This window comes from Desmodus rotundus, chromosome 12, assembly GCF_022682495.2.
Source record: "Desmodus rotundus isolate HL8 chromosome 12, HLdesRot8A.1, whole genome shotgun sequence".
Taxonomy (NCBI): Eukaryota; Metazoa; Chordata; class Mammalia; order Chiroptera; family Phyllostomidae; genus Desmodus; species Desmodus rotundus.
This window is the reverse complement of record NC_071398.1, coordinates 2,668,537-2,695,395: the sequence shown is the minus strand read 5'-3', so window position 1 is coordinate 2,695,395 and position 26,859 is coordinate 2,668,537. Positions and strand designations below refer to the sequence as shown.

At 58.8% G+C, this 26,859-nt stretch overlaps 2 protein-coding genes across 3 annotated transcripts in view; one reads left to right on the top strand and one right to left on the bottom strand.

The window, feature by feature from the left end:
• Nucleotides 1–751: 751 nt before the first annotated feature.
• Nucleotides 752–18,761, top strand: SIAH1 (siah E3 ubiquitin protein ligase 1). Of its 2 annotated transcripts, none has more exons than XM_053916192.2 (2): nt 752–1,018; nt 16,837–18,761. In XM_053916192.2, exon 2 carries the CDS (start codon nt 16,839–16,841, stop codon nt 17,685–17,687), a length of 849 nt encoding a protein of 282 aa, XP_053772167.1. In that variant the 5' UTR covers nt 752–1,018; nt 16,837–16,838; the 3' UTR covers nt 17,688–18,761. The 2 variants fall into 2 exon arrangements, with proteins under 2 accessions (XP_053772167.1, XP_024407225.1); XM_024551457.4 differs by lacking the exon at nt 752–1,018 and adding an exon at nt 13,725–14,719.
• Nucleotides 17,671–26,859, bottom strand: part of LONP2 (lon peptidase 2, peroxisomal) — a 62,533-nt gene continuing 53,344 nt past the window's right edge. Inside the window, exons 16-17 of the mRNA XM_053916191.1 lie at nt 22,033–22,076; nt 17,671–17,792 (exon numbers count right to left, since the gene is read on the bottom strand). Coding sequence (XP_053772166.1) covers nt 17,671–17,792; nt 22,033–22,076 — 166 coding nt within the window. The remainder of the gene's footprint in view (nt 17,793–22,032; nt 22,077–26,859) is intronic.

Genomic DNA, 26,859 nt, shown 5'->3' with positions numbered 1-26,859 from the left:
AAAAAGTAACTTTGTTTCCCCGTAGAATACTGTTTCCATAGAGGGTCTAATCAGGGCTCGTGAATGTCCCAGACACCCGCGCTCGCTCAGGTATACAGAATACATTGTATCCATCAAAGCACTGTGAATGGCATTTCCTTTTATGTTTTCATTGAATGGGAAGAACGTATACTCCCGTTTGGCTTCCAGACCTGGACACGGGGGAAGAGGCGTGGTTTTCGGTTGTAGACAAACCTTAGAAACTCTTCCCGCTTTTGGGGTGGGGGGGCAGGCAGCTCCAACCTAAGGGAGGGGCTTGCCCCCGGGTCTTCCAGGGTGGGGTATCCGGTAGCGCGTTTCTGGTTGGGAAGGAGCGGAACTGGGACGGGCCCGGGGAGGCAGCGAGCAAGACCAGCCAACAAGACCGCACGGGTGGCGTGGCGCCCGGGTAGCCTTCCCGGCCCAGCGACCCCTCGCGCCACGGACAAAGCCCCGCGGGCGGCGCGCAAAGCCCTGAGCCGGCGAGCAGTTCGCCGCTCCTCCCCGCGGGCGGCGTGCGCGGGCCGGAGCGGGCCGCGCGGGCGTCCGCTGGGCGCGAGGTTTCCAGCCACAGCCACCGTCGCCTCCCGGCTCGAGCGCCCGCCGCCGCCGCCCTCACAGAGCCACGCCGCGGGGCTCGCGCCAGGGCCTCTGCGCCTGCGCGCGCGCGAAGCCCCGCCCCCGGGCCCCGGCTCGCGGGGCCGCGCCTCCTCATGGCGGCCGCCGCAGTGTGTGGTATTTAGCGGGCGCGCGCGGCGGGCTCGAGGACGCGCGGCGCGGCGGCGGCGGCGGCGGCCAGGGGGGAGCCGGGGCGGCCGTTGCGGGGCGCGCTCTCGAGCGGCGGCGGCGGCGGCGGCGGCGGCGGCGGCCCGGAGCGTCCCGTCGGCGGCGGCGGCGCGGGGAGGAGGCGGTGGCGCGGCCCGCGGCGGCGGGGGTCGGCGGCGGCGACGGAGCGCGTGTGAGCCGGGGCCGGGGTCCGAGGCGCGCCCTCCGCCCACAGGTAAGTGGGGCCCCGGCGCGGAGGGAGGAGCCGCGCGCGCGGGGGGCCTCTCGGGGCGGGCGGGCGGCGGGCCCGGCGCGGCGGCCCCCGGCCCGGCGCCTTTGTCTGGGCCCCGCCGGCCCCGCGGCGCCGCCCCCCGCCGCTCCCCGCCCCGCGCGCCCGCCCCGCGCCGCCGCCCCGGGCCCGGCGGGCCGCGCGGGGCCGGGCGAGGCGGGCAGGGCCGGGGCCGGGGGCCGGCGGGCCGGGCCGCGGGTCCCCGCGCGGCCTTTGTTGCGCGGGGTCCGGGGAGCGCGGCCAACATGGCGGAGGTCAGCTGAGCCCGCGGCCCCGCCGCCCCGCCCGCCGCCCGGGCCCGGGCCCTGCGTCGGCGCCGCCGCCGGGAGCGCGGGCGCCGCGGGGCGCCGGGGTCCCCGCGCGTCCGCGGGCGGGCCGCTCGGGGCCGGTCCCCGGCGCCCCCGCGTGCGCCCCCCGGGGCTGCGGGGGCGCCCGGACGCCGCGCGCCGCGAGTTTCCCGCTTCCCGTGCCCCGTCCCGGGGCCCCCGCTCGCGGCTCGGCGGCCTGGGTCCCGGCGCTGCCCCGGGTCGTGGCCTCGGCCCGGGCGCCCCCGGCCCCGCGCGGCGCGTCACCTGCGAAGCGCGGGGCGCCGAGATGCGGGCGCGGGCGGGGCGGGGGCCGGGTGCTGCGTCCCCGGGCTGGGAGGCGCCCCGGCGCGACGGCCGGGGGCTGAGACCGCGCTGCAGACCCTCGGTCCCCGGGGCGGCTTCTCTCGGCGCATCTGTTGCTCGGAGCGGAGAGCGCGAGGCCGCGGGGGCGCGTTGACAGGTGTTTCGGGAGGGGGCGCCGCGGACTTTCTCCGGGAGGGGCTCGCGGGGCGCTGGGCGGGACGCGCCCGAGTCCCGGGACCGAGCTGCCCCCGGAGCGCGGGCCCCGGGCCGCGCCCCCTCGGACGCCGCGGGGGAGCGAGTGGAGCTGCGGCCCAGGGCGACGGGCGGCCGCTGGCAGGTGGCGCCGGGGGGTTTGTGACAAGTAGGTGTTGAGACAGATCGTGCAGTTGTCTTGTTCTGGACGCTGCAGTGACCTGGAAGGGTTGGTTGCATCCGCGGAGTTTGCTCTGCCAAACATTTTCTTTAGCTCTGTTATCGAGTTGGTCTAAATGACCCCCTTGGCATTCTCCCAGCATAATTTATCAACATTTAATCATATTTTTAAACAGAACTACAGTGAATTAATAGATATAGAACTTTTCTGGATAAGTATTTCGCAGACTACAAATTCAGAAACAGAATTATTTCAATTCAGCTTAATATCTGTTGCCTCTAAGTTTGGGAAATTTTTATAAAATTGCTGTAGAGCAATGCTCTTTAATAGTGCAATTAAGAATATTATAATCAGGCTAAATTAATTGGAGTTAAAGGAAATATCTAACTATGGCAATAGTGACATGGTTTGAAGAATAGTTCTTTATTTTCAGTATTTTGAAAATAGGTCTTACATTACGAGGGTAGTGCAGTGTTCAGTAACTTTGCCAAGTGACCACTTATATTTTAAAGCAGTTGATATGCCCAGTTTCTAAAGATTGCAGGGTTTTCTTCCTTGAAGAGATCTGTTACAGACTTTTGATTATAATTATAGATTTTCTGTACACCCCTTGTAAAATGTTTAAATTCTGGGTATTTTTTTGTATCGACCTCCCCACAAACATAATACATGAAAACCTTAGACTCCCTGTCACTCCCCACACCCCCTGTCCAAAAACAACCCAAAACTCCTGAGGATAACTTTTTCTTTTTTATAATGTTTCTTTAATGATTTCTTTCAAACAGCAGTTTTTCTAACACACTGTAAATGCTGGTAGCTTGGTTTGCCACGGACGTGGGTGCTAGAGCCTCTGCTGCAGGGGGGCTGGGGCTGCGGTTTGTATTCTGGTGTCGTCGGGACCCCTCGGCACATAACGTGCTTCTGACTGCGGCCGCCTGCACGCCCGAGACACTCAGGCCTCCGCTCGCTGAGCCCTAGACTCGGGCACTCTCTCGTCTGAAGGGCACAGGAGGTGTTGAGATTTCCCATACACTCCCTGTTCCCTCCCGCTCACACACAGCCTTCCCTACTACGGCATCCCCCCCAAAGCGATACATTGTTACCCTCCCTGTAAGCCTTGACACGCACCACCCGGAGGTCTGGGCGTTAGTTCTGGTTCTCTCTTGATATTGTATATTGCGAGTTTTGACAAATGTACGATGATATGTACCCGCTTTTATGTCCTAAGGTACTTCAAATTTACACGTCCACTTTTCTAACTGTCCAAATCTTGCTCTCTATATCCAGTTAGTGGTCAAGCCCTGGCTTTTCTCCTGTCTGTTTATTTCAGATCTGGCATTGCTCTGCGGCCTGTCCCCCCCTCCCTTTCCCCCCCTCCCTCTGTCTCTCTCATTTTCACAAGTACATTCTCTTCGGCTTTCTGAGTAGTGTGCCTGCTTTTGGTCTCTGTCCTCCCTCCAGTTCCTCCTACTGCAGTTGAAGGGAGCTTTCTAACACAGGTGACTTACCTGACACGGATAGGACGTGCACAGCCCCTCCTGAGCTGGCTCTCGTGCTTCCCTACCATTTTCAACTGCGTGCTTGCTGGTGCCTGTGTGTGCCGCATTGTCTCTTCCCGCTGAGCTCTGTGGTCTCAGCCTAGCTTATTTGCGACGTCCTTTCTGGACTCCCGCCTTGAGTGGGGTGTCATCTCTCAGTTCCCGTAGTGTTCTCTGCAGTAACATGTATCCACTGTAGCGTGTACCCCTGAGCTGTAATTCTGTCTGTACTGTGTGCCCCACGCCCCACGCCAGTAGCCTGCAGCCTGTGTGGGACCGTGTTTTGGTCCCCCTAGTTCCTGTAGAGGTCGGCATGTCTGTGGACTGTAGTCGTGCTCAGGATAGGGCTGCTGACTGCCCAGTGCCTTTGCCTTGTCCTTAACATGCTTCTGCAGCTTTATTCTCTGCCGCATTTTCTCTCTGATCAGACCGGGCTCTGTTTTGTTTCTTGAGCTCTGCCTGGACTTCAGCATCTCTATGCCTTTGCTCAGGATTGCTCTTACTCTCTCAAACGTCTGTCTGTGCCACTTTGGGGACACGACTGACCTCTGAGCCTTAGTTTCCATTAGCACACACAGGTTATTCGGTACGTTGCCCTCCCCACATCCCACTGCTGCAGCCGCAGGGGTAGTAAGTGGCTGAGAGGACAAGTTCTTGAGAGTGAGACCTGGTAGACCTGCAGGTATCTTCTCGTGGCCCTGTCAGGCTCTGTCCCTTCTAGTCGTGTTGGTGACGTTGGCCCCTCGAGAGCAGGGGCACTGCCTGCTGTTGCGTATAAACGCACACTGCCCCATGCGAAGAAAGTGCTTCTGTGATTTTAAAGACCAGTTGCTGAGCCAGTTACTTAGTTTCTCTGAGTATGATTACTCACAGTCTGCTGAGGGACATAAACAGAACTGCAGGTGGTGGTGTGTGCCGTAAGGAGGCAGCACTGCTGGCTGGCTTGTGGGGTGACGGGGCAGGGGGAGGCCTGCTGTCAGCGGTGGCACAGGGCTGTGGTGAAAGGGGCGGAGCCAGCGGGGCCTGGGAAGGAGGGGCCGCTGACGCCTCCGGTGGTCGTCAGAGCAGGTGCAGGCCCCGAGGCAGACAGGAGTGACCGCAGGAGTGACCGGCACTGCCCTGGGAGCTCAGAGAAGAGAGTGTCGCGTGTGGATGAGGGCGGTGGCTGGGCACGGCCAGGTGAGGCACGCGAGTTTAGTTTTCGGGGTGCTGAGAAGCCCTCGGAAGGTTTCAGTCGGGAGGAACACGACCCTCTTTTCGCTTTGGCACTCGCTCTCCCGTCGTTTGGGGAGCTGGTTGGTCAGCGCCGTTTCTGTGACCAGGCAGTTGTTGGATATGAGCTGGATTAAGGTGGTGGCACTGAAGGTGAAGAGAAGTGGGTGGACCTGAGATGGGTTTAACAGGGTTTGCTGGTGGGTCAGGTAGTAGAGGTGAGGGGAAGAAGGAATTAGGTGGGCTCTGGCTCGAGCAGCTGGGTGGGTCATGGTGCTGTTACCCAGACGGGAAAGACGGGGGAAGGGGGGACAGAGGGGGCAGCACTATGGCAGGGTAGGTTCAAATCGGTGGGAGGCGAGGGCTCCAAGACACGTCCAGATGACCCAGTGAGGCAGAGGCCAGCCGGGGATGCGGGTCCCAGAGGCCGGTGGGAGGTGGACGAGCGCGTTCGGATGGTAGAGGGACTGCACCAGCAGAGAAGGAGAGGCTGATGCCAGTGGGGTGGGTTGCTAAGGGTGTGAGGTCTTGAAGGTGAGAGGACAGTGCCCAAGTGCAGGTCACTTGCTCCTTTCTAATGGGAGGGGGGTGGCGGCACGTTGGCATTTGAGGGCTTCTGCTGTGTTTATTACTCTAGGAAGCATGGTGAACATCGTTAAGTGAGTGCCCTACTGCGGCGGGTTAAAGGGCAGGTTAAAGGCGACGCTGAGGGGAGAGGAGAGGTGCTGGGACCACTGGTCTTCCGCGGTGACAGCTCCTGCCCTCTTTCCTCCATTTCGTGGGGCGTGTGTGCACCCACACATGGAGGGAGGCTGCTGCCTGTTCCCTGTCTCCTGCACTGTTCGATTTGCCTTTGTGCAGTTTTCCTTGTAGTTCATACTTGTCTTCATGTAGTTGTTTTGCTTTGTTTTCTCTGTGCTTATTCTTAATGCTGCCCTGCCTTCCTTACCACTCGTGGAAATGCCCCGGTTGCTCGGGGTGCCTCCTCACACTGCTTTCTCCCTGCAGTGTGCACCGTGGTCGCTGTCGTGGTAGCCATCGTCTGCGTTCCCTTCGCCCTCTTGTGGGCGGGGCCTGCTGTTTGCCGGAGCCCGAGCTGCCCTCCTTCCTGGCCCATTCCCTTGTGTTTGAAGAGTGTATCCTCCAGGAGCTCCACACCAGAGGACGTGTGTTTCTGAACCTTGCGTCATTCTTCTGCCCTCAACACCCAGCACAGTTGGCCCAGGTCCGGAGCTCTAAGTGCTAGTCATTTTCTCTGAGGGTGTTAGGAAGCTTTGTTCCATTGTATCTGGATAGCTTTGGATGATACTACTCAGAAGTCCATAGATCTTTTGCTCTCTCATTTATTCATTCATTCAACAAATATTTATTGAGCCCATGCTATATGCCAGGCACTGTTTCACATGTTGGGGTACATCATTGAACCAGACAAAAATTCCTACCTTCCAGCTTGGGGGTGCGTGGGTGGGGAGGCTACAACATAGTAAACAAGTAAATTATATTGACCCGTTAGAAAGTAATACATTCTATGGAAAAGCAGATAGAAATGGGGGAAGGGAAGTGGAAGAGGGTGGAATGGGCAAGGAGTAGGTGGGCATAGTGACCCGGATCGTGGGCAAGCGCCAAGGGATGGGGTAGGCCTCATTGCGAAGGAGCGGAAGGAAGAGCAGAGGCTGGAAGGAACTATCCGTCACATGGGTGTCCAGGAGCAAAGCAGTTTAAGGCAGAGGCCCAAAGGAGCAGCCTGGCTACCTGGGACAAGGAGGCCGTGCCTCGGGAGACGAAGACCCAGCGATGGGGACAGGCCCAGCACCGGATGTGTAGGGGTGCTGGTGGGGAGGGGGTGGAGCAGAGGAGTGGCATGATCCGGTGCACACGTGAACTGGGCTTCTCTGGTTGCTGTGCTCAGAACGTGCCGGGGGTGCGCGTGGGGTGGAGGGGCAAGGATGGAGGTAGGGAGACCGGTTTCCAGGTAGGAGGGTCTTGCGTCAGTAATCCAGGTGAGAGTGAGCGGTGGCTTAGGCTGTGTGGTAGGGGTCGAGGCGGTGAGAGTGGGTGGATTCTGGATGCGGTTTGGAAGGAGGCACCGGGTCTGTCGTGTGCTGAGAAGAGGCCAGGGTGCCCTCGGGCTTCTGAGCCGAGCCCCTGGAAGGGTGGAGTTGCCTGCCACCAGGGAGGGAAGGCTGTGGGCAGGTGGTGTGGAGGAAGGGCGGGAGCTCTGCTTTGACAGCCCCCAACCCCCATGGGGTGTCGGGGGGCAGTTGGGTGTAGACATCGGGGCTCCAGAAAAGTCTAGGGGTTCTGTTTGTTTTACCTGGTGTAGACACAAAGATGTTGAAGTCCTTGAAAATTTTGGTGGAATTTAAAAACTATTAAGGCCAAATGAGGTCCCCTAAGTGAAGAAAAGTGGACCGTGGACAACTTCCAATTTCAAGAATTTGGGGAAGGGAGCAGGAGCCAGTGAAGGAGCTGAGGAGTGCCCAGTGGGGCAGGAGGGCCAGGAGTGGTCGTGGGCAGTGAGCGCAGTTGGTCAGCCAGTGATGGATGAGCTGCCAGACGCTGGTGACCGCTCGAACATGCGACTTAAAGACAGACGAAAGCGCCAGACCAGTGGGTCACAGTGTCCTGCGCCGTGGGGCGCTGGGTGGCATCTGCTGAGGATGGAGCCCGAAGCCCTGCGACCGCCGGGCTGGAAGTCCTTTCTGGCTCAAGCACACCCAAGGTGCCCTGTGTGGTGGGGTCGCCACGTGACGCACTTCCTTCCTGACCCGTGAGGGCTCCAGTGGGAGCCAGCTGGCATGTGGCTTTGCTTCACCCACATGAATCGTTTCTGGGTGAGCCCCGCCCCGCCCCGCTTGTCTGGAGCCTGCCGTCCTGGCTGTGCTGGAGCTCCAGCTTGGAGCCGGGGGCCGCTGCTTCCGAGGGGTCCTTCAGTGACAGGGCTGACACAGTTCAGGTGGCTCAGATTGGGCTAACAGGAACCTGAAATGTTAAATGTCACGGAGAAATTAGTTTGAGGAAAGTTGGAGTGTATGTTAATTCATGTGTTGTACCCTTCTTTGAAATGCCTGAAATGATTTGGTTAGTTTCAGATGTAATGTTTATGAAGACACATTATAACTTTCCGTGGAGTATAGTTTAATTTGAATAAGGCTCCATAAATTTTAATGTGACATTTATTTCCCATAAATTTCATTATTTTTCTGTTTGACTAGCAAAGAGACGTCAGTCAGATGATGTAGTAAGTCTCTCTCGAGTGCTTTTTTAACCTTGCTTTTAAAACCTCTTCTGTCCCAAGTGTGTGCTTGTTTCTGTTTAGTGCAGCATCAGCTCTTCATAGTTTGCTGCCGAGTTTGATGTGCTTTGAAGTGTTTGTTCTGAGGTGCGTGCGTGTGTGTGTGTGCGCGCGCGTGCGCTCATCTGCTGCACGTGTCAGCTGGGGTGTGGCATTCAGTGGGCGGCACCACACTGTGGGCCTGGGCGCAATATGTCGCATAAAGTTCCCCAGCGTGGCTTAGTGCCAAGATGGAGCAAGAGGGCGAACCTCCGCTGCAGTGTGTGCTGACCTTACGCTCTGAGAGAGTGTAAAACACGGGGCGGTAGACAGTTGCATTCAGACTTGGACACAGATGACTGAGGGACTGGTATTTGGAGGCTTTTAAAAAAATGTATTTGATTTTAGAGAGAGGAAGGAAGAGAGAAACATGGTATTAAAATATGTTGTTCCACCTATTCATGCATTCATTGGTTGATTCTTATATGTGCCCTGACCTGGGATCGAACCCCCAATCTTGGCATGTCTTGGCGTGTCTTTGTGGATGATGTTCTAACCAACTGAGCTACTTGGCCAGGGCATGGACGCTTGTATGGACTGTGAGACTTGCAGTAATTACTGTGTTGCAATCTTGACTGACATAGTTTCAATAATTTCTACTGTGTTGCCCAAACTATTATTTAATAATGTGTGCTATGAAATGAAAAGGGTGAGAAAAAAATGACAAAAGAAAACAAAGAAAAAATATATAAAGAACAACGCCGAGAAAAAAGAATAGAAAGCCTGTTTTGACCCTCTTTCTTCCCCTTTTATTTCTCTGCTCCTCTTTTCTTGATACTTTGGTTTAATGTCTGATGATTTAACGGCCAACTCAGATGCTCAGGTTCTACCACTTTGATGCAAAAAATATCAACAAGCAACTACTTGTTAGGGCTAGAGGTTTAATGTAAAGAATTTAGGGAAATTTCGGCCTGGGAATCAAAGGGTCGCCGGTTCGATTCCCAGTCAGGGCACATGCCTGGGTTGTGGGCCAGGTCCCCAGTAGAGGGCACGTGAGAGGCAACCACACACTGATGTTTCTCTCCCTCCCTTTCCCTCTAAAAGTAAATAAAATGTTAAAAGAATTTAGGGAAATTTTAAATATTTTTGTCAATTTTTATTAACACTGAAAAGATGTGTTGGATGCTAAGTTAAATATTCTGTACCAGACTGAGGAGATTATTCATACTTTTTTTTAGGGTTATTTGAAAGAAAATAAGATTTAGCAATAAAGCAGTCAGTCAGGCTCTATTTTTATTACTTCTTAAATTCTGTGATCTTAAAAAAAGAGTGTATTTATTTTTTAGAGAGACAGGAAGGGAGGGAGACATCATCGTCTGCCTCCCGTGTCGCCTTGCCTTGACTGGGACCAGACCCACAACCCGTCTGTAACTGGTCCCCATCCAACCAGCTCAGCCCCCAGTCAAGGGCCATTTTCTGGGCTTTGAGTTCCTCCTCTGCAGAATGGAGATACAACCTAGTTTATGAGGCCTGTGTACGGAACCCACAGGACGGAGGAAGAACATGGGCTGAAAGTCGCTTTGTGTGTTTCGGGTAATGCTGCACTTTGGTGTGCACAGCGCACTGCCGTGCACGCCGGGCAGCCGCCGTGTGTGTGCCTGTCAGGTTTATGTGGCATTGTTACGCCCATGTGTGATATGCACCCTTATTTTCCCTCCAAAACTTGGGGAAAGTGCACGTTACAGGAGGCAAAATATAATAATTGTTGATCAGCTATGTCTTGTGCAGTTACATTCTCCCAATTCGTGGTTTGTCTTCTTATCCTCCTGACAGTGAGTTCTGCAGAGCAGAGATTTTTAGACTTTCCTGGTTCACGTCTTTGGTGGTGTTTCTAGAAGTCACGGCCAGACTCAAGGTCATCTGGATTTTCTGCCATGTTGACCTCTAGGGCTTTTATAGTTTCACATTGTACAGGTAGGTCTTTGATTGAAATTGTAGTTTTTGTGAAGCTGTAAGACCTGTTTCTGGACTTACTCTAATGTCCGTGCTCCCCAAGCCGTGGTCTGGCCTCTTCGTGGGTCCCACATGGTTGTGCCATTTTATTTTTACTACTTGCTTGTCAAGTGATTGTGTACTATTTTACAGTTATCTGTCCCTGGTCCAGGTTTGTGATGTTGACATGCTAGTTTGCAATTTTAATGCCTGTAGTTTAGTCTCAGTTCTGTATTTAAGTAAGAGTCACAGTTGACTAATCTTTTTACAGCTGAATCACCATTTCTAAATTACTTATTTTGATTCATCACTTGATTGGTTTGCTTTTTTTTTCACCAAGTAATTTTCATAAGGGTTCATGGGTACCATATTCCTTGAGTTCCTCCATGTCTAAGCATGTCTGCTTTTGCCTTTTTTCTTAGTTTTTTCTGATGACAAATATGCGAGTTTCCTATGAGAACGCAGTTTACGAGGCACCGTAATGAAGCACAGTCTCCTCCCGCACTGATGCGCACGGGAGTCTTCTAGATCTTCTGCCGCCCCTTTCGCCCCTGCACCCCAGACACCTTGCCCGCCGGGTGTCTCACCTCGCCTGGTCCTCCCAGCCCTTTAGGCCTCTGCTGCGCACCGTGGGCCTCCGCCGGCCGCCGGCCGCCCGGGAGCGGGTGCGTCCCGGGGGCCCTCCGAGAGCTGGCCGCACTTTCGGGCTCAGCCCCGGTCTGCGCTTCCAGGGGACCCCAGACGGCCAGTGAGCGCGGGGAAGTCTGAGAACTGCGCCGGCGGGTCTGCTGCCCTCCCCTGCCGGGAGCCCTCGCGTCTGGAAATGAAGTGCCGAGAGTTCTTGGGTTTGAGGCTGGCTTCTCTTTTTCAGCCCCTCCCTCGTCCTAACTCCTCTGCGGATGGGCTGCTGCTTTGACGAGACAGTTTTCGGGCATCCCCTACTTTGCATCTCATTAGCATATTCCAGGATCTAGCTGGTGTAGTGCCTGACAGGTTTTGATTAAGTTATGCTATGTACATACACATTTTTTAACCTGAGGTAGAGGTCTCAAAACACAGCGAGTCAGTAAAAAAGCAAACGTGCGGTGCTTTCCGGATTTGCGTGAGGGTCTGAGCGTTTCCCTCTGTGGGCTGAGTGGGCGGCGCGGTGGGCGGACTTCGCGTTTGGCGGTGGCCCTGGGCGGGGTCTTCTGCCCTGGGCTTTCCCACCGTCAGTCTTGTGAGGCACTAACTTTTCTTCTGTAGCTGCAAAGTCTTCAGATTTACCTTCAGGAAAACGGAGCTTTTAGGAAAATGTGTACAATTAACATTTTTTTTCTTTTGCTTCAGTTCTGGGAACTAAAGATGGGTTATTTTTTTCTTAGCATTGTGTAAAACAAAGTTTGACTTTTAACTTGGTGCTTTAAGATGTTGAATTTTTAATGAGACCTGCCTAAATTTTGTCAGTGTGTGAAAAGTAAATCTTAAAATAGAAGCAATTTTTAACATTAATTTTAACAAACATTTTATGCATAATACCCATCACAATATCAAATGGACAAAGTACCTTTTTTGCAAAAAGCAGTTGAGGAAAGGAGAAAAACCCTTAAATGTTTTGAATGGAGTAGTTTGATTTAACCCCTTGATTTCTAAAACAGAACAATTTATAATAGGGACCTGTACTGTTATTTTACAGTAAATATGTTGTTTCTATGAATGATTTTGGGAGAAGTGAGAGGGGTAATGGTATTGGCAGCCTACTTTTTTCCTAAATTAAGAATGCAGGTTTTACCTCTTATTCTGTTTCCATATTTTTCAGTCAGACTAATCTTTACAGAAAAAGTTTCTTTATTGTCCCCTTTGAAGGAAATAGAGCTAAAACCGCCAGTGCCCCCTATCCCTCCGAAAACTATCTAACTGGTCATTTTCTGGTGCAGAGTCTTTCCGCCCCGCCCTGTACCTCCCATGTATGTTCTGTGTGTAACCTGCTTTATGATGATACATTGTGACCATTTCCCTGTCTGAGTCTTTCTCCATTTTACATTTATTTTGCTGGTAACTGTATTACCTCCCTGCTGCCGCTGTAACAGAACGTTTTTACAGCTTCAGTGGCGGAGGTTAGGACGTGGACATCTTTGAGGGGGGCGTTAGTTGCCTGCTGTTGTAACATTTATAAAGTAGAAGAAAATGCAAAGCACAACACTGTGTATTAATTAGAGTAGCCAGGCACGTGGTTATGACTAATCAGACACATTCTTCGTCAGCCATTTAATAAAAGGAAACAAGTTCCCACATGACTTGAGAAGAAAAGTTTAAGTTCGTCTACTTCTACTGTAGGTTGGTACGTCAAAGCGATGGTTAAATGCTCTGAACTTGCTGAGACAACATTGAAGGCTGTTTCTAAAATGGTTTTGTTTAGGTTACAGTCTATTTAAACTTTATACCAACTTGGGCTGGAGATGTAGTCTTTAGAACGTATAAGTAATTAGTACACTCTTGCAGAATTTTGAGTTTTTGCTTACGTTGGATTCTGTGGGCTTGTCTTAGTGTATTGTAGTTTTTGGGTGGTTTTCAGGTCCCTGCAAAACCACTGTAGGTAAGTCCTACCTAGATGAGAGATTCTTTTAAGGGTTACTGTCTAAAAATTAGTTAAGTGGCAGCTGATCTTTGGCAGACATGTGTGACCGTCTTTACAAGCTGAAGGCATTTTTAGAATGTGTTTCTGGAGTCCACCAGTCCAGGTCTCTAACTAGTTGAAGACGCCAGGCAAGTAATTTTTGGAGGTGTCAGACGAATACCTGCACATTGCGGAATACGGGTCTCCTATGACCTGTGTAAGTTTCCACCGCCCTCAGTGCAGACAGAATACACACGAGCCTGGAAGTGTCCCAGCTCCGCAGGTGAGCGGGGCTGGCCACTGGGTGTGGATTGAAGTGCTTGTGAGTCCGAGGACAGCTCTGCTTTCCCTCTGCGACTCCTTTGCTGAGGGGTCTGTTCACAGACTAACGATGTTTCAGACAATGCTCGGAAGGCTCTGTGCAGGTCCTTTGGAAGTTTGGGGGGAAGTGAAATTTTCTTTTAGCTTGCGGAATCAGGAATCTTCTTTTGTTTTATACATTTTGGTTCTGCCTTAATTGCTTTTGGGAAGTGTTTCTCTGCCTAAAACATTGGAAGTCTCCTGCCTAGAAACTTGAGACCTACCTAGAACGGATCAGTATTAGAAGAGACAACGTCGGTAATAGTAGTTTGTATTTGTCAACAGACAGCGTATTTTCAATCACGTTCTTCTCCTCGTGATGTTTTGTATAGCCTAATAGTAAAATAAGGTCGAGGCGACTGAACACACAAGTAAGAGGGTGGGAACTGATTGAGCGCTAAGACTCGATGCCGGGAGTGGGCGATCTGCCCTCCCCTGCCCAGCTGGCGCACCCCCACCACCAGCTCCTGCGTTTGCGGGCCGCCGGAGCGCGACGTAACGGCAGGTTGCACCCGGAGCGCGCCGGCTGACGCAAGGCCATCCCGAGGCCCAGGACTGGATGGGGCGAGGCTGATGGTTGTTTACAGACAAAGCAAGCCACTCGGTTTCGGGAGGCCACGTGGGCGGGCTTTCGCAGAGTGGGGAGGGGATGCTGCCTCAGCGCGGAGGTGGGGGTGGGGGTTTAATGGGGGGCTTCTTCTCTCAGTGCAGTGTTTCTGGAGCGAGAGGGGCTTAGAGTGCGGCGCTGGCGGTAGAAATGGAGACGCGAGTGAGAGCCGAGGATGCGCCGTGAACAGTTGCTGAGTGCGGTGGGGAGAATGCTGCCAGCGAGCCCCGGCAGTGCCGGGAGGGCCCACACAGCCCGTGCGAGCTAGGCCGAGGCCCTCCGAAGTGGCGATGTCCGAGTGTGCTGGCCTGCGCAAACAGCGTGTTCCGACCTGACTCAGCTGGTGGCAGTGCTGGGGCGCCCGGGCTTTTGCCCCATCGGTTGGAGTCGGGGGTCGGGGGTCGGTGCTCGCCAGCGGCCTCCGGCTGGTGGGTGGAGCTCGGGCGGGGCTGAGCTCCCCGCACCCTCCCCTCCAGCGCCGCCCCTCCTTGCTGGCCCCGCCCCGCAGAGCTTCTGGCTGCTGCCCGTGGGGAGGCGCCTGCGGCCGTGGGTGCAGCCAGCTTCTCCAGCTACCGCTGGGCCGGGCCCTGGGCTCCAAAGGGCTCTCCAGTGGCCGGAGCCTGCAGTCCCTCCTGAGCGCCTCCCAGCACGCCACCTTCCCGGGGTGCCGCCACTGCGCACCTACAACCCGCCCTGCACTCGAGCTGGCGCGGGCGGGACGAACGGCTGGGCAGTTCAGCGATGGCGCCGGGGTTTGGAGACGCAGGAGAATTTGAGCTCGGGGAGGTGTAGTCCGCTCCTCCTGAGACAGAAGAGGCTTCCTTTCGCTGTCTCCGGAGCCGGTGCTTCTGGGGAGTGGACGGAGCAGGGCACCTCCTGCGCGTCCTGACAGCTCGACCCCGACATGCTTGGGAACAGAAGCCGTTCAGGAGGGGCCGCTGCCACCAACGGTGTCTGCTTCTGGGGGAAGGGCTGTGCGCTGCCGGGCTTCCCATGACCGGGAAGTCGACCTCGGCCTCTCTGTACTCCTGGAGGGGCACCTTGCTCACGTGCTTACCGGCCGCTGGGACGAGGAAGAGAAAAGGTACTGGCTTTTAAGGGGGGGGGAGGGGCTTACACCGGGAACCGGGGGAGTTGCGAGGGGCGGGAGCCGACTGGATCAGGACTGGCTGCAACGTGGTCCAACTTGCAGGGGCGTTTCTGTTGATCTGCGTTTAAACTTAAGGTCCCATGGGGACTCCGGCAGTTTTCCGTGGACACTTGAGTCCTCGCTGCTGAGTTGCAGGGCCTCCTGGAGCCCGGACGCTTTTCTGTTTGAACCTGCGGCTGGGTTCCGTCTGGGGAGCTCTGGGACGTTGTGGCAACAGCAATGTTGGGAATGTAATACCTTCGCAAGAATCACCAGCCACGTTCCACTGTGTCCACACTTTGAATAGGAATTTAAATTGTGCTTTTTACAGTATTTGGAAAATAATAAAGATACATCGTAACGTGAACCTGAACTATTGTTACAAGTGTAACTATCTTGTTAAGCCAAGAAATTAAACAGGAGTGTTTTTCTTGCTTAGTAGTATTTAGCGACTCTCAGATGGTAGGAGCTGTTTCAGCTTAGTAATTTGAAAGGCATTGGTGGCTTAGCATTTTTTTCCCAAGTATTATTTTACTCACTTAACGAGCAGCAGAAAATGGACCGTGAAATCGGCGTGTAGCACAGACAGGGTGTTGGGCAGTGCTCACCCCATTGCCTGACAAGTGACCTAAAATGCGCGGATCACGTGCACGAGGAACGTCCCGGGGAACCTGGAACACAGGAGAGAGTGCCCCTGAGTTGTGCCTTCACTGGGCCCGCACACCTGGCCGTGCCGGGCTTGCGATGGGGAGCACACGGGGTCGTGCAGCCCTGAGCGCGGGGGTGAGCCCCAGTGGGGTGGGATTGTGCCCGACCGTCTGCTCTCCAGCTCTCACCGGTTTAGCGACAGTGCAGTCGGTCACGTGGGAGCCCTGGGCTGCATTTCGGAGTGTCTGCCCTCGAGTGACACAGGACGAGATTGCATCGACGTGTCCTATTGGTGGCCAGCGTTGGCTCTCAGAGTGAAATTCTTTGCAACAGAATAATGATGATAATTGAGCGAATGTTAAATCTGAGGCATTAAATTTAATTTCGTAGACGTGTGGCTTGTGTAGTTACGGGGCCCACTCTTAGGCAGCAGGCTGGTCTTTTGCCCCAAGACACAGGTAGACTCCTGGGGAAAGGCGCTGTGTCATCTGCCCCACGGCCTACGGTTAGTCACGTTGCCGGGCGTTTCTGCCAGGGGACACCTCTCCCTGACAGCTGTTACTGTGCTGACGCATGTCTTCAGCAGCATGGGAGAGCCTCGGGTCCAAGGACCCCTCCCCCCACACCCCAGGACTGTGTGTGCTTCTCTGAGGCTCTTATTTTTGTTTACCTTCTTTTCCTAACTTTCCCCTTTGCCAATTACATCTGATTTGTATTGTGGAAGTAGGATACAATGCTTCGCTTTCTCTGACTGTCAGACTAGAAACCTGGAGGATAGCCCAGTGTCTGCCCTCTATCCCCCCCTCACCTTTGAGGGGAGCCCTCTCAGTGGGACCGGGGGTAACATTCTGGGGAAAGACATACTGGGGGGGATGCGTGGTGGATGGCACTCGGCCCCCATCCATCCCCCAGAGTCTGCTCTCGAGCAGACAACTGGTCACCCTAGGAGTCCGTCACAGTCAGTGCCTCGGTGACTCTCCGGGTCACTTCCAACTCCCCACAGCTGTGCACAGCTGACCCCGGACGGGGAAAAGCAGACTGCGCAGGGGGCTGGACGCAGAGGGAGGGGAGCGTTCAGTCAAAACCGACCTGGTTGGATGTGAGCCGCTCACGCTGTCTCTTTGCCGCTCAGGGCCCGGGGCTGTTTCAGCATTGGTTGCACGGTGCGCCGGAGGGTGGCGTGTGCTTTCTGTGTAAGGAAGTGAGTTCCGACGTGTTCTGGAACATTTTGTAGAGATGTTTCATCCCGCGTGTGACTCCTAGTAATCAAAATGCATACTTCGTGCAGTTCCCCAACCCTGTTTCTTGTCCTTTGTTTTGCTCAGTGAAATTTGCATGAAACAAGTATAACTTTGCAAAAGAAGTTAAAACTGTAGCGACTTTTCTCCTTCCTCTTTTTATTTTTACTTATGCTTTTATTACAGAAATGAGCCGCCAGACCGCCACAGCGCTGCCTACCGGGACCTCCAAGTGCACGCCGTCCCAGAGGGTGCCCGCCCTGACGGGCACCACCGCGTCCAACAATGACCTGGCCAGTCTCTTCGAGTGTCCTGTCTGCTTCGACTACGTGCTGCCGCCCATCCTGCAGTGTCAGAGCGGCCACCTCGTCTGTAGCAACTGTCGCCCAAAGCTCACATGCTGCCCCACCTGCCGCGGCCCCTTGGGGTCCATTCGCAACTTGGCTATGGAGAAAGTGGCCAACTCGGTACTGTTCCCTTGTAAATACGCGTCTTCTGGGTGTGAAATAACGCTGCCCCACACGGAGAAAGCAGACCACGAGGAGCTCTGCGAGTTTCGGCCGTACTCCTGCCCGTGCCCCGGGGCGTCCTGCAAGTGGCAGGGCTCCCTGGACGCCGTCATGCCGCACCTGATGCACCAGCACAAGTCCATCACCACCCTGCAGGGGGAGGACATAGTGTTCCTCGCCACAGACATCAACCTGCCCGGCGCCGTGGACTGGGTGATGATGCAGTCCTGCTTCGGCTTCCACTTCATGCTGGTCCTGGAGAAGCAGGAGAAGTACGACGGCCACCAGCAGTTCTTTGCCATCGTGCAGCTGATCGGAACGCGCAAGCAGGCCGAGAATTTCGCGTATCGGCTCGAGCTCAACGGTCACAGGCGGCGATTGACTTGGGAAGCCACTCCGCGGTCTATTCACGAGGGGATCGCGACGGCCATTATGAACAGCGACTGTCTAGTCTTCGACACCAGCATCGCACAGCTTTTTGCAGAGAATGGCAATTTAGGCATCAATGTAACTATTTCCATGTGTTGAAATGGCAATCGAACATTTTCTGGCCAGTGTTTAAAACTGTTGCATTCAACTCCACAGAGAATAGGCACCCTTCCGCCTGCCACCCTGAAACCGGGGCAGGTGGGGCTAGTCCCATGAAGGTAAATGAAAGGAGAGGCTGTCAAATCCAGGAAACAGTTGCATGTAGTAACACTAATATATTTAAAGTAAGTCAACAGTAAACCACTGAAAATATATATATATATATACACCCAAGATGGGCATCTTTTGTATTAAGAAAGGAAGCATTGTAAAATAATTCTGAATTTGTGTTCGTTGTAGATCTGAGCGTACTGTTGGAAATACTGGGTTTTGGTTTGCGTTTTACCCGTGTGCGTGCGTGCGCGTGCGCATCCGGGTTTCTCCTGTAACTGACAAGCCATGTGCGTGGCCTCAGGCCACTGCTTCCCCCTTTGTGAGTCGATGCATAGTGCTGCTGTGTGTGTATATTTTTTCGTGTGTGTATTTGCTAATTTTTATTAATTCTAGTTTTTCATTAAATAAATTTGACTTTCTTTCCTGTAATTCAGGCTTTTCCCAATTTTTTTGTACCTTTTTAAAGTTAGTGTCTTTTTGATATGCATAATTGTTATGGTAAAGTTTATACATGTGTGCTCCATAGAATTGTTTTCTCCCCTTTAATCAGTTAATTAGACATATTTTCAATGGAGCTATTTTTGCGAAGAGTTCCCAGAAAGGACAGGTGACGTCGGAAGAATGCGCAGAAGCTATGTAAAGCAGCTACAGGATGGCCATTCCTTCCTTTTCTTCCTCCAGTGGAGTCAGGTCTTCAAACTTATTCTTTAAAAGGTTAGGATGTACTGATTTTTTTAAGACACTAAAAAAAATGAGGCTATTTTTTTTCCAAATATTTTGGACAAATCACATGTTTAAAATGTGTTCTTGTATTTATTGGTTTTGCAAAAGAAGGCATTGTCTTACACAGTATTTGTAATTAAAAGCAAATCATTTGTTTTAAAAAACGGCAGTTTGCAAAAAAAAATGTTTGTGGTCTTTTATAATTCTCATTAAAAGAATATCTGGCAAAGTAAAGAACTCTGTGTGTCGCTTCAGCTCCAAAGTTACTCTCCCGCCCAGCTCCGTGCTGAGTAGCAGAGAGCAGCGCGCCGTCCGCAGTGCGGGGGCTTCCGTCTCGAGCACAGGGTGATCAGTGACATACGACTCAGGGCATGGCCAAGGGGGTGGTATAGTACAGCATGGTATTTGTAATAGCAACACATTCAATCCGACAAACCTCCGGGCTGGAGGGAGGGAGGGATGCAGTGCCGTTTAATTTTCTGCAGACTAAGGATCTAATGAGGGATCAGAATGGAACTATGGTCCTGCCTCCTGCCTCCTGCCTCCTGCCTCCTGCCTCCTGCCTCCTGCCTCCTGCCTCCTGCCTCCTGCCTCCTGCCTCCTGCCTCCTGCCTCCTGCCTCCTGCCTCCTGCCTCCTGCCTCCTGCCTCCTGCCTCCTGCCTCCTGCCTCCTGCCTCCTGCCTCCTGCCTCCTGCCTCCTGCCTCCTGCCTCCTGCCTCCTGCCTCCTGCCTCCTGCCTCCTGCCTCCTGCCTCCTGCCTCCTGCCTCCTGCCTCCTGCCTCCTGCCTCCTGCCTCCTGCCTCCTGCCTCCTGCCTCCTGCCTCCTGCCTCCTGCCTCCTGCCTCCTGCCTCCTGCCTCCCTGCCTCCTGCCTCCTGCCTCCTGCCTCCTGCCTCCTGCCTCCTGCCTCCTGCCTCCTGCCTCCTGCCTCCTGCCTCCTGCCTCCTGCCTCCTGCCTCCTGCCTCCTGCCTCCTGCCTCCTGCCTCCTGCCTCCTGCCTCCTGCCTCCTGCCTCCTGCCTCCTGCCTCCTGCCTCCTGCCTCCTGCCTCCTGCCTCCTGCCTCCTGCCTCCTGCCTCCTGCCTCCTGCCTCCTGCCTCCTGCCTCCTGCCTCCTGCCTCCTGCCTCCTGCTCTGCCTCCTGCCTCCTGCCTCCTGCCTCCTGCCTCCTGCCTCCTGCCTCCTGCCTCCTGCTCCTGCCTCCTGCCTCCTGCCTCCTGCCTCCTGCCTCCTGCCTCCTGCCTCCTGCCTCCTGCCTCCTGCCTCCTGCCTCCTGCCTCCTGCCTCCTGCCTCCTGCCTCCTGCCTCCTGCCTCCTGCCTCCTGCCTCCTGCCTCCTGCCTCCTGCCTCCTGCCTCCTGCCTCCTGCTCCTGCCTCCTGCCTCCTGCCTCCTGCCTCCTGCCTCCTGCCTCCTGCCTCCTGCCTCCTGCCTCCTGCCTCCTGCCTCCTGCCTCCTGCCTCCTGCCTCCTGCCTCCTGCCTCCTGCCTCCTGCCTCCTGCCTCCTGCCTCCTGCCTCCTGCCTCCTGCCTCCTGCCTCCTGCCTCCTGCCTCCTGCCTCCTGCCTCCTGCCTCCTGCCTCCTGCCTCCTGCTCCTGCCTCCTGCCTCCTGCCTCCTGCCTCCTGCCTCCTGCCTCCTGCCTCCTGCCTCCTGCCTCCTGCCTCCTGCCTCCTGCCTCCTGCCTCCTGCCTCCTGCCTCCTGCCTCCTGCCTCCTGCCTCCTGCCTCCTGCCTCCTGCCTCCTGCCTCCTGCCTCCTGCCTCCTGCCTCCTGCCTCCTGCCTCCTGCCTCCTGCCTCCTGCCTCCTGCCTCCTGCCTCCTCCTGCCTCCTGCCTCCTGCCTCCTGCCTCCTGCCTCCTGCCTCCTGCCTCCTGCCTCCTGCCTCCTGCCTCCTGCCTCCTGCCTCCTGCCTCCTGCCTCCTGCCTCCTGCCTCCTGCCTCCTGCTCCTGCCTCCTGCCTCCTGCCTCCTGCCTCCTGCCTCCTGCCTCCTGCCTCCTGCCTCCTGCCTCCTGCCTCCTGCCTCCTGCCTCCTGCCTCCTGCCTCCTGCCTCCTGCCTCCTGCCTCCTGCCTCCTGCCTCCTGCCTCCTGCCTCCTGCCTCCTGCCTCCTGCCTCCTGCCTCCTGCCTCCTGCCTCCTGCCTCCTGCCTCCTGCCTCCTGCCTCCTGCCTCCTGCCTCCTGCCTCCTGCCTCCTGCCTCCTGCCTCCTGCCTCCTGCCTCCTGCCTCCTGCCTCCTGCCTCCTGCCTCCTGCCTCCTGCCTCCTGCCCTCCTGCCTCCTGCCTCCTGCCTCCTGCCTCTGCCTCCTGCCTCCTGCCTCCTGCCTCCTGCCTCCTGCCTACCTGCCTCCTGCCTCCTGCCTCCTGCCTCACTGCCTCCTGCCTCCTGCCTCCTGCCTCCTGCCTCCTGCCTCCTGCCTCCTGCCTCCTGCCTCCTGCCTCCTGCCTCCTGCCTCCTGCCTCCTGCCTCCTGCCTCCTGCCTCCTGCCTCCTGCCTCCTGCCTCCTGCCTCCTGCCTCCTGCCTCCTGCCTCCTGCCTCCTGCTCCTGCCTCCTGCCTCCTGCCTCCTGCCTCCTGCCTCCTGCCTCCTGCCTCCTGCCTCCTGCCTCCTGCCTCCTGCCTCCTGCCTCCTGCCTCCTGCCTCCTGCCTCCTGCCTCCTGCCTCCTGCCTCCTGCCTCCTGCCTCCTGCCTCCTGCCTCCTGCCTCCTGCCTCCTGCCTCCTGCCTCCTGCCTCCTGCCTCCTGCCTCCTGCCTCCTGCCTCCTGCCTCCTGCCTCCTGCCTCCTGCCCCTCCTGCCTCCTGCCTCCTGCCCTCCTGCCTCCTGCCTCCTGCCTCCTGCCTCCTGCCTCCTGCCTCCTGCCTCCTGCCTCCTGCCCTCCTGCCTCCTGCCTCCTGCTCCTGCCTCCTGCCTCCTGCCTCCTGCCTCCTGCCTCCTGCCCTCCTGCCTCCTGCCTCCTGCCTCCTGCCTCCTGCCTCCTGCCTCTGCCTCCTGCCTCCTGCCTCCTGCCTCCTGCCTCCTGCCTCCTGCCTCCTGCCTCCTGCCTCCTGCCTCCTGCCTCCTGCCTCCTGCCTCCTGCCTCCTGCCTCCTGCCTCCTGCCTCCTGCCTCCTGCCTCCTGCCTCCTGCCCTCCTGCCTCCTGCCTCCTGCCTCCTGCCTCCTGCCTCCTGCCTCCTGCCTCCTGCCTCCTGCCTCCTGCCTCCTGCCTCCTGCCTCCTGCCTCCTGCCTCCTGCCTCCTGCCTCCTGCCTCCTGCCTCCTGCCTCCTGCCTCCTGCCTCCTGCCTCCTGCCTCCTGCCTCCTGCCTCCTGCCTCCTGCCTCCTGCCTCCTGCCTCCTGCCTCCTGCCTCCTGCCTCCTGCCTCCTGCCTCCTGCCTCCTGCCTCCTGCCTCCTGCCTCCTGCCTCCTGCCTCCTGCCTCCTGCCTCCTGCCTCCTGCCTCCTGCCTCCTGCCTCCTGCCTCCTGCCTCCTGCCTCCTGCCTCCTGCCTCCTGCCTCCTGCCTCTCCTGCCTCCTGCCTCCTGCCTCCTGCCTCCTGCCTCCTGCCTCCTGCCTCCTGCCTCTGCCTCCTGCCTCCTGCCTCCTGCCTCCTGCCTCCTGCCTCCTGCCTCCTGCCTCCTGCCTCCTGCCTCCTGCCTCCTGCCTCCTGCCTCCTGCCTCCTGCCTCCTGCCTCCTGCCTCCTGCCTCCTGCCTCCTGCCTCCTGCCTCCTGCCTCCTGCCTCCTGCCTCCTGCCTCCTGCCTCCTGCCTCCTGCCTCCTGCCTCCTGCCTCCTGCCTCCTGCCTCCTGCCTCCTGCCTCCTGCCTCCTGCCTCCTGCCTCCTGCCTCCTGCCTCCTGCCTCCTGCCTCCTGCCTCCTGCCTCCTGCCTCCTGCCTCCTGCCTCCTGCCTCCTGCCTCCTGCCTCCTGCCTCCTGCCTCCTGCCTCCTGCCTCCTGCCTCCTGCCTCCTGCCTCCTGCCTCCTGCCTCCTGCCTCCTGCCTCCTGCCTCCTGCCTCCTGCCTCCTGCCTCCTGCCTCCTGCCTCCTGCCTCCTGCCTCCTGCCTCCTGCCTCCTGCCTCCTGCCTCCTGCCTCCTGCCTCCTGCCTCCTGCCTCCTGCCTCCTGCCTGCTCCTGCCTCCTGCCTCCTGCCTCCTGCCTCCTGCCTCCTGCCTCCTGCCTCCTGCCTCCTGCCTCCTGCCTCCTGCCTCCTGCCTCCTGCCTCCTGCCTCCTGCCTCCTGCCTCCTGCCTCCTGCCTCCTGCCTCCTGCCTCCTGCCTCCTGCCTCCTGCCTCCTGCCTCCTGCCTCCTGCCTCCTGCCTCCTGCCTCCTGCCTCCTGCCTCCTGCCTCCTGCCTCCTGCCTCCTGCCTCCTGCCTCCTGCCTCCTGCCTCCTGCCTCCTGCCTCCTGCCTCCTGCCTCCTGCCTCCTGCCTCCTGCCTCCTGCCTCCTGCCTCCTGCCTCCTGCCTCCTGCCTCCTGCCTCCTGCCTCCTGCCTCCTGCCTCCTGCCTCCTGCCTCCTGCCTCCTGCCTCCTGCCTCCTGCCTCCTGCCTCCTGCCTCCTGCCTCCTGCCTCCTGCCTCCTGCCTCCTGCCTCCTGCCTCCTGCCTCCTGCCTCCTGCCTCCTGCCTCCTGCCTCCTGCCTCCTGCCTCCTGCCTCCTGCCTCCTGCCTCCTGCCTCCTGCCTCCTGCCTCCTGCCTCCTGCCTCCTGCCTCCTGCCTCCTGCCTCCTGCCTCCTGCCTCCTGCCTCCTGCCTCCTGCCTCCTGCCTCCTGCCTCCTGCCTCCTGCCTCCTGCCTCCTGCCTCCTGCCTCCTGCCTCCTGCCTCCTGCCTCCTGCCTCCTGCCTCCTGCCTCCTGCCTCCTGCCTCCTGCCTCCTGCCTCCTGCCTCCTGCCTCCTGCCTCCTGCCTCCTGCCTCCTGCCTCCTGCCTCCTGCCTCCTGCCTCCTGCCTCCTGCCTCCTGCCTCCTGCCTCCTGCCTCCTGCCTCCTGCCTCCTGCCTCCTGCCTCCTGCCTCCTGCCTCCTGCCTCCTGCCTCCTGCCTCCTGCCTCCTGCCTCCTGCCTCCTGCCTCCTGCCTCCTGCCTCCTGCCTCCTGCCTCCTGCCTCCTGCCTCCTGCCTCCTGCCTCCTGCCTCCTGCCTCCTGCCTCCTGCCTCCTGCCTCCTGCCTCCTGCCTCCTGCCTCCTGCCTCCTGCCTCCTGCCTCCTGCCTCCTGCCTCCTGCCTCCTGCCTCCTGCCTCCTGCCTCCTGCCTCCTGCCTCCTGCCTCCTGCCTCCTGCCTCCTGCCTCCTGCCTCCTGCCTCCTGCCTCCTGCCTCCTGCCTCCTGCCCTCCTGCCTCCTGCCTCCTGCCTCCTGCCTCCTGCCCTCCTGCCTCCTGCCTCCTGCCTCCTGCCTCCTGCCTCCTGCCTCCTGCCTCCTGCCTCCTGCCTCCTGCCTCCTGCCTCCTGCCTCCTGCCTCCTGCCTCCTGCCTCCTGCCTCCTGCCTCCTGCCTCCTGCCTCCTGCCTCCTGCCTCCTGCCTCCTGCCGCCTCCTGCCTCCTGCCTCCTGCCTCCTGCCTCCTGCCTCCTGCCTCCTGCCTCCTGCCTCCTGCCTCCTGCCTCCTGCCTCCTGCCTCCTGCCTCCTGCCTCCTGCCTCCTGCCTCCTGCCTCCTGCCTCCTGCCTCCTGCCTCCTGCCTCCTGCCTCCTGCCTCCTGCCTCCTGCCTCCTGCCTCCTGCCTCCTGCCTCCTGCCTCCTGCCTCCTGCCTCCTGCCTCCTGCCTCCTGCCTCCTGCCTCCTGCCTCCTGCCTCCTGCCTCCTGCCTCCTGCCTCCTGCCTCCTGCCTCCTGCCTCCTGCCTCCTGCCTCCTGCCTCCTGCCTCCTGCCTCCTGCCTCCTGCCTCCTGCCTCCTGCCTCCTGCCTCCTGCCTCCTGCCTCCTGCCTCCTGCCTCCTGCCTCCTGCCTCCTGCCTCCTGCCTCCTGCCTCCTGCCTCCTGCCTCCTGCCTCCTGCCTCCTGCCTCCTGCCTCCTGCCTCCTGCCTCCTGCCTCCTGCCTCCTGCCTCCTGCCTCCTGCCTCCTGCCTCCTGCCTCCTGCCTCCTGCCTCCTGCCTCCTGCCTCCTGCCTCCTGCCTCCTGCCTCCTGCCTCCTGCCTCCTGCCTCCTGCCTCCTGCCTCCTGCCTCCTGCCTCCTGCCTCCTGCCTCCTGCCTCCTGCCTCCTGCCTCCTGCCTCCTGCCTCCTGCCTCCTGCCTCCTGCCTCCTGCCTCCTGCCTCCTGCCTCCTGCCTCCTGCCTCCTGCCTCCTGCCTCCTGCCTCCTGCCTCCTGCCTCCTGCCTCCTGCCTCCTGCCTCCTGCCTCCTGCCTCCTGCCTCCTGCCTCCTGCCTCCTGCCTCCTGCCTCCTGCCTCCTGCCTCCTGCCTCCTGCCTCCTGCCTCCTGCCTCCTGCCTCCTGCCTCCTGCCTCCTGCCTCCTGCCTCCTGCCTCCTGCCTCCTGCCTCCTGCCTCCTGCCTCCTGCCTCCTGCCTCCTGCCTCCTGCCTCCTGCCTCCTGCCTCCTGCCTCCTGCCTCCTGCCTCCTGCCTCCTGCCTCCTGCCTCCTGCCTCCTGCCTCCTGCCTCCTGCCTCCTGCCTCCTGCCTCCTGCCTCCTGCCTCCTGCCTCCTGCCTCCTGCCTCCTGCCTCCTGCCTCCTGCCTCCTGCCTCCTGCCTCCTGCCTCCTGCCTCCTGCCTCCTGCCTCCTGCCTCCTGCCTCCTGCCTCCTGCCTCCTGCCTCCTGCCTCCTGCCTCCTGCCTCCTGCCTCCTGCCTCCTGCCTCCTGCCTCCTGCCTCCTGCCTCCTGCCTCCTGCCTCCTGCCTCCTGCCTCCTGCCTCCTGCCTCCTGCCTCCTGCCTCCTGCCTCCTGCCTCCTGCCTCCTGCCTCCTGCCTCCTGCCTCCTGCCTCCTGCCTCCTGCCTCCTGCCTCCTGCCTCCTGCCTCCTGCCCTCCTGCCTCCTGCCTCCTGCCTCCTGCCTCCTGCCTCCTGCCTCCTGCCTCCTGCCTCCTGCCTCCTGCCTCCTGCCTCCTGCCTCCTGCCTCCTGCCTCCTGCCTCCTGCCTCCTGCCTCCTGCCTCCTGCCTCCTGCCTCCTGCCTCCTGCCTCCTGCCTCCTGCCTCCTGCCTCCTGCCTCCTGCCTCCTGCCTCCTGCCTCCTGCCTCCTGCCTCCCCTGCCTCCTGCCTCCTGCCTCCTGCCTCCTGCCTCCTGCCTCCTGCCTCCTGCCTCCTGCCTCCTGCCTCCTGCCTCCTGCCTCCTGCCTCCTGCCTCCTGCCTCCTGCCTCCTGCCTCCTGCCTCCTGCCTCCTGCCTCCTGCCTCCTGCCTCCTGCCTCCTGCCTCCTGCCTCCTGCCTCCTGCCTCCTGCCTCCTGCCTCCTGCCTCCTGCCTCCTGCCTCCTGCCTCCTGCCTCCTGCCTCCTGCCTCCTGCCTCCTGCCTCCTGCCTCCTGCCTCCTGCCTCCTGCCTCCTGCCTCCTGCCTCCTGCCTCCTGCCTCCTGCCTCCTGCCTCCTGCCTCCTGCCTCCTGCCTCCTGCCTCCTGCCTCCTGCCTCCTGCCTCCTGCCTCCTGCCTCCTGCCTCCTGCCTCCTGCCTCCTGCCTCCTGCCTCCTGCCTCCTGCCTCCTGCCTCCTGCCTCCTGCCTCCTGCCTCCTGCCTCCTGCCTCCTGCCTCCTGCCTCCTGCCTCCTGCCTCCTGCCTCCTGCCTCCTGCCTCCTGCCTCCTGCCTCCTGCCTCCTGCCTCCTGCCTCCTGCCTCCTGCCTCCTGCCTCCTGCCTCCTGCCTCCTGCCTCCTGCCTCCTGCCTCCTGCCTCCTGCCTCCTGCCTCCTGCCTCCTGCCTCCTGCCTCCTGCCTCCTGCCTCCTGCCTCCTGCCTCCTGCCTCCTGCCTCCTGCCTCCTGCCTCCTGCCTCCTGCCTCCTGCCTCCTGCCTCCTGCCTCCTGCCTCCTGCCTCCTGCCTCCTGCCTCCTGCCTCCTGCCTCCTGCCTCCTGCCTCCTGCCTCCTGCCTCCTGCCTCCTGCCTCCTGCCTCCTGCCTCCTGCCTCCTGCCTCCTGCCTCCTGCCTCCTGCCTCCTGCCTCCTGCCTCCTGCCTCCTGCCTCCTGCCTCCTGCCTCCTGCCTCCTGCCTCCTGCCTCCTGCCTCCTGCCTCCTGCCTCCTGCCTCCTGCCTCCTGCCTCCTGCCTCGCAGGAATTTCACTTCACACACCCTGACTGAGAATCGAACCCCCTACCTTGTGGTTCGCAGGCGGCTACTTAACCCACAAGCCACCCCAGCTCTCGGGAGGCTGGTAGTAGTGAAGATGCTGACCACTTTTTCTACTTAAAATGAGTTAACCTTCCACAGACCTTCCCGGCCATCCCAGC

Excerpts from the sequence above, each read along its gene's own strand:
- SIAH1 (XM_024551457.4), top strand. The coding sequence starts at position 14,629 with ATGACCGGGAAGTCGACCTCGGCCTCTCTGTACTCCTGGAGGGGCACC. Across the intron at positions 14,720-16,836 it reads TGGGACGAGGAAGAGAAAAG|AAATGAGCCGCCAGACCGCC; the intron begins GTACTGGCTTTT and ends CTTTTATTACAG.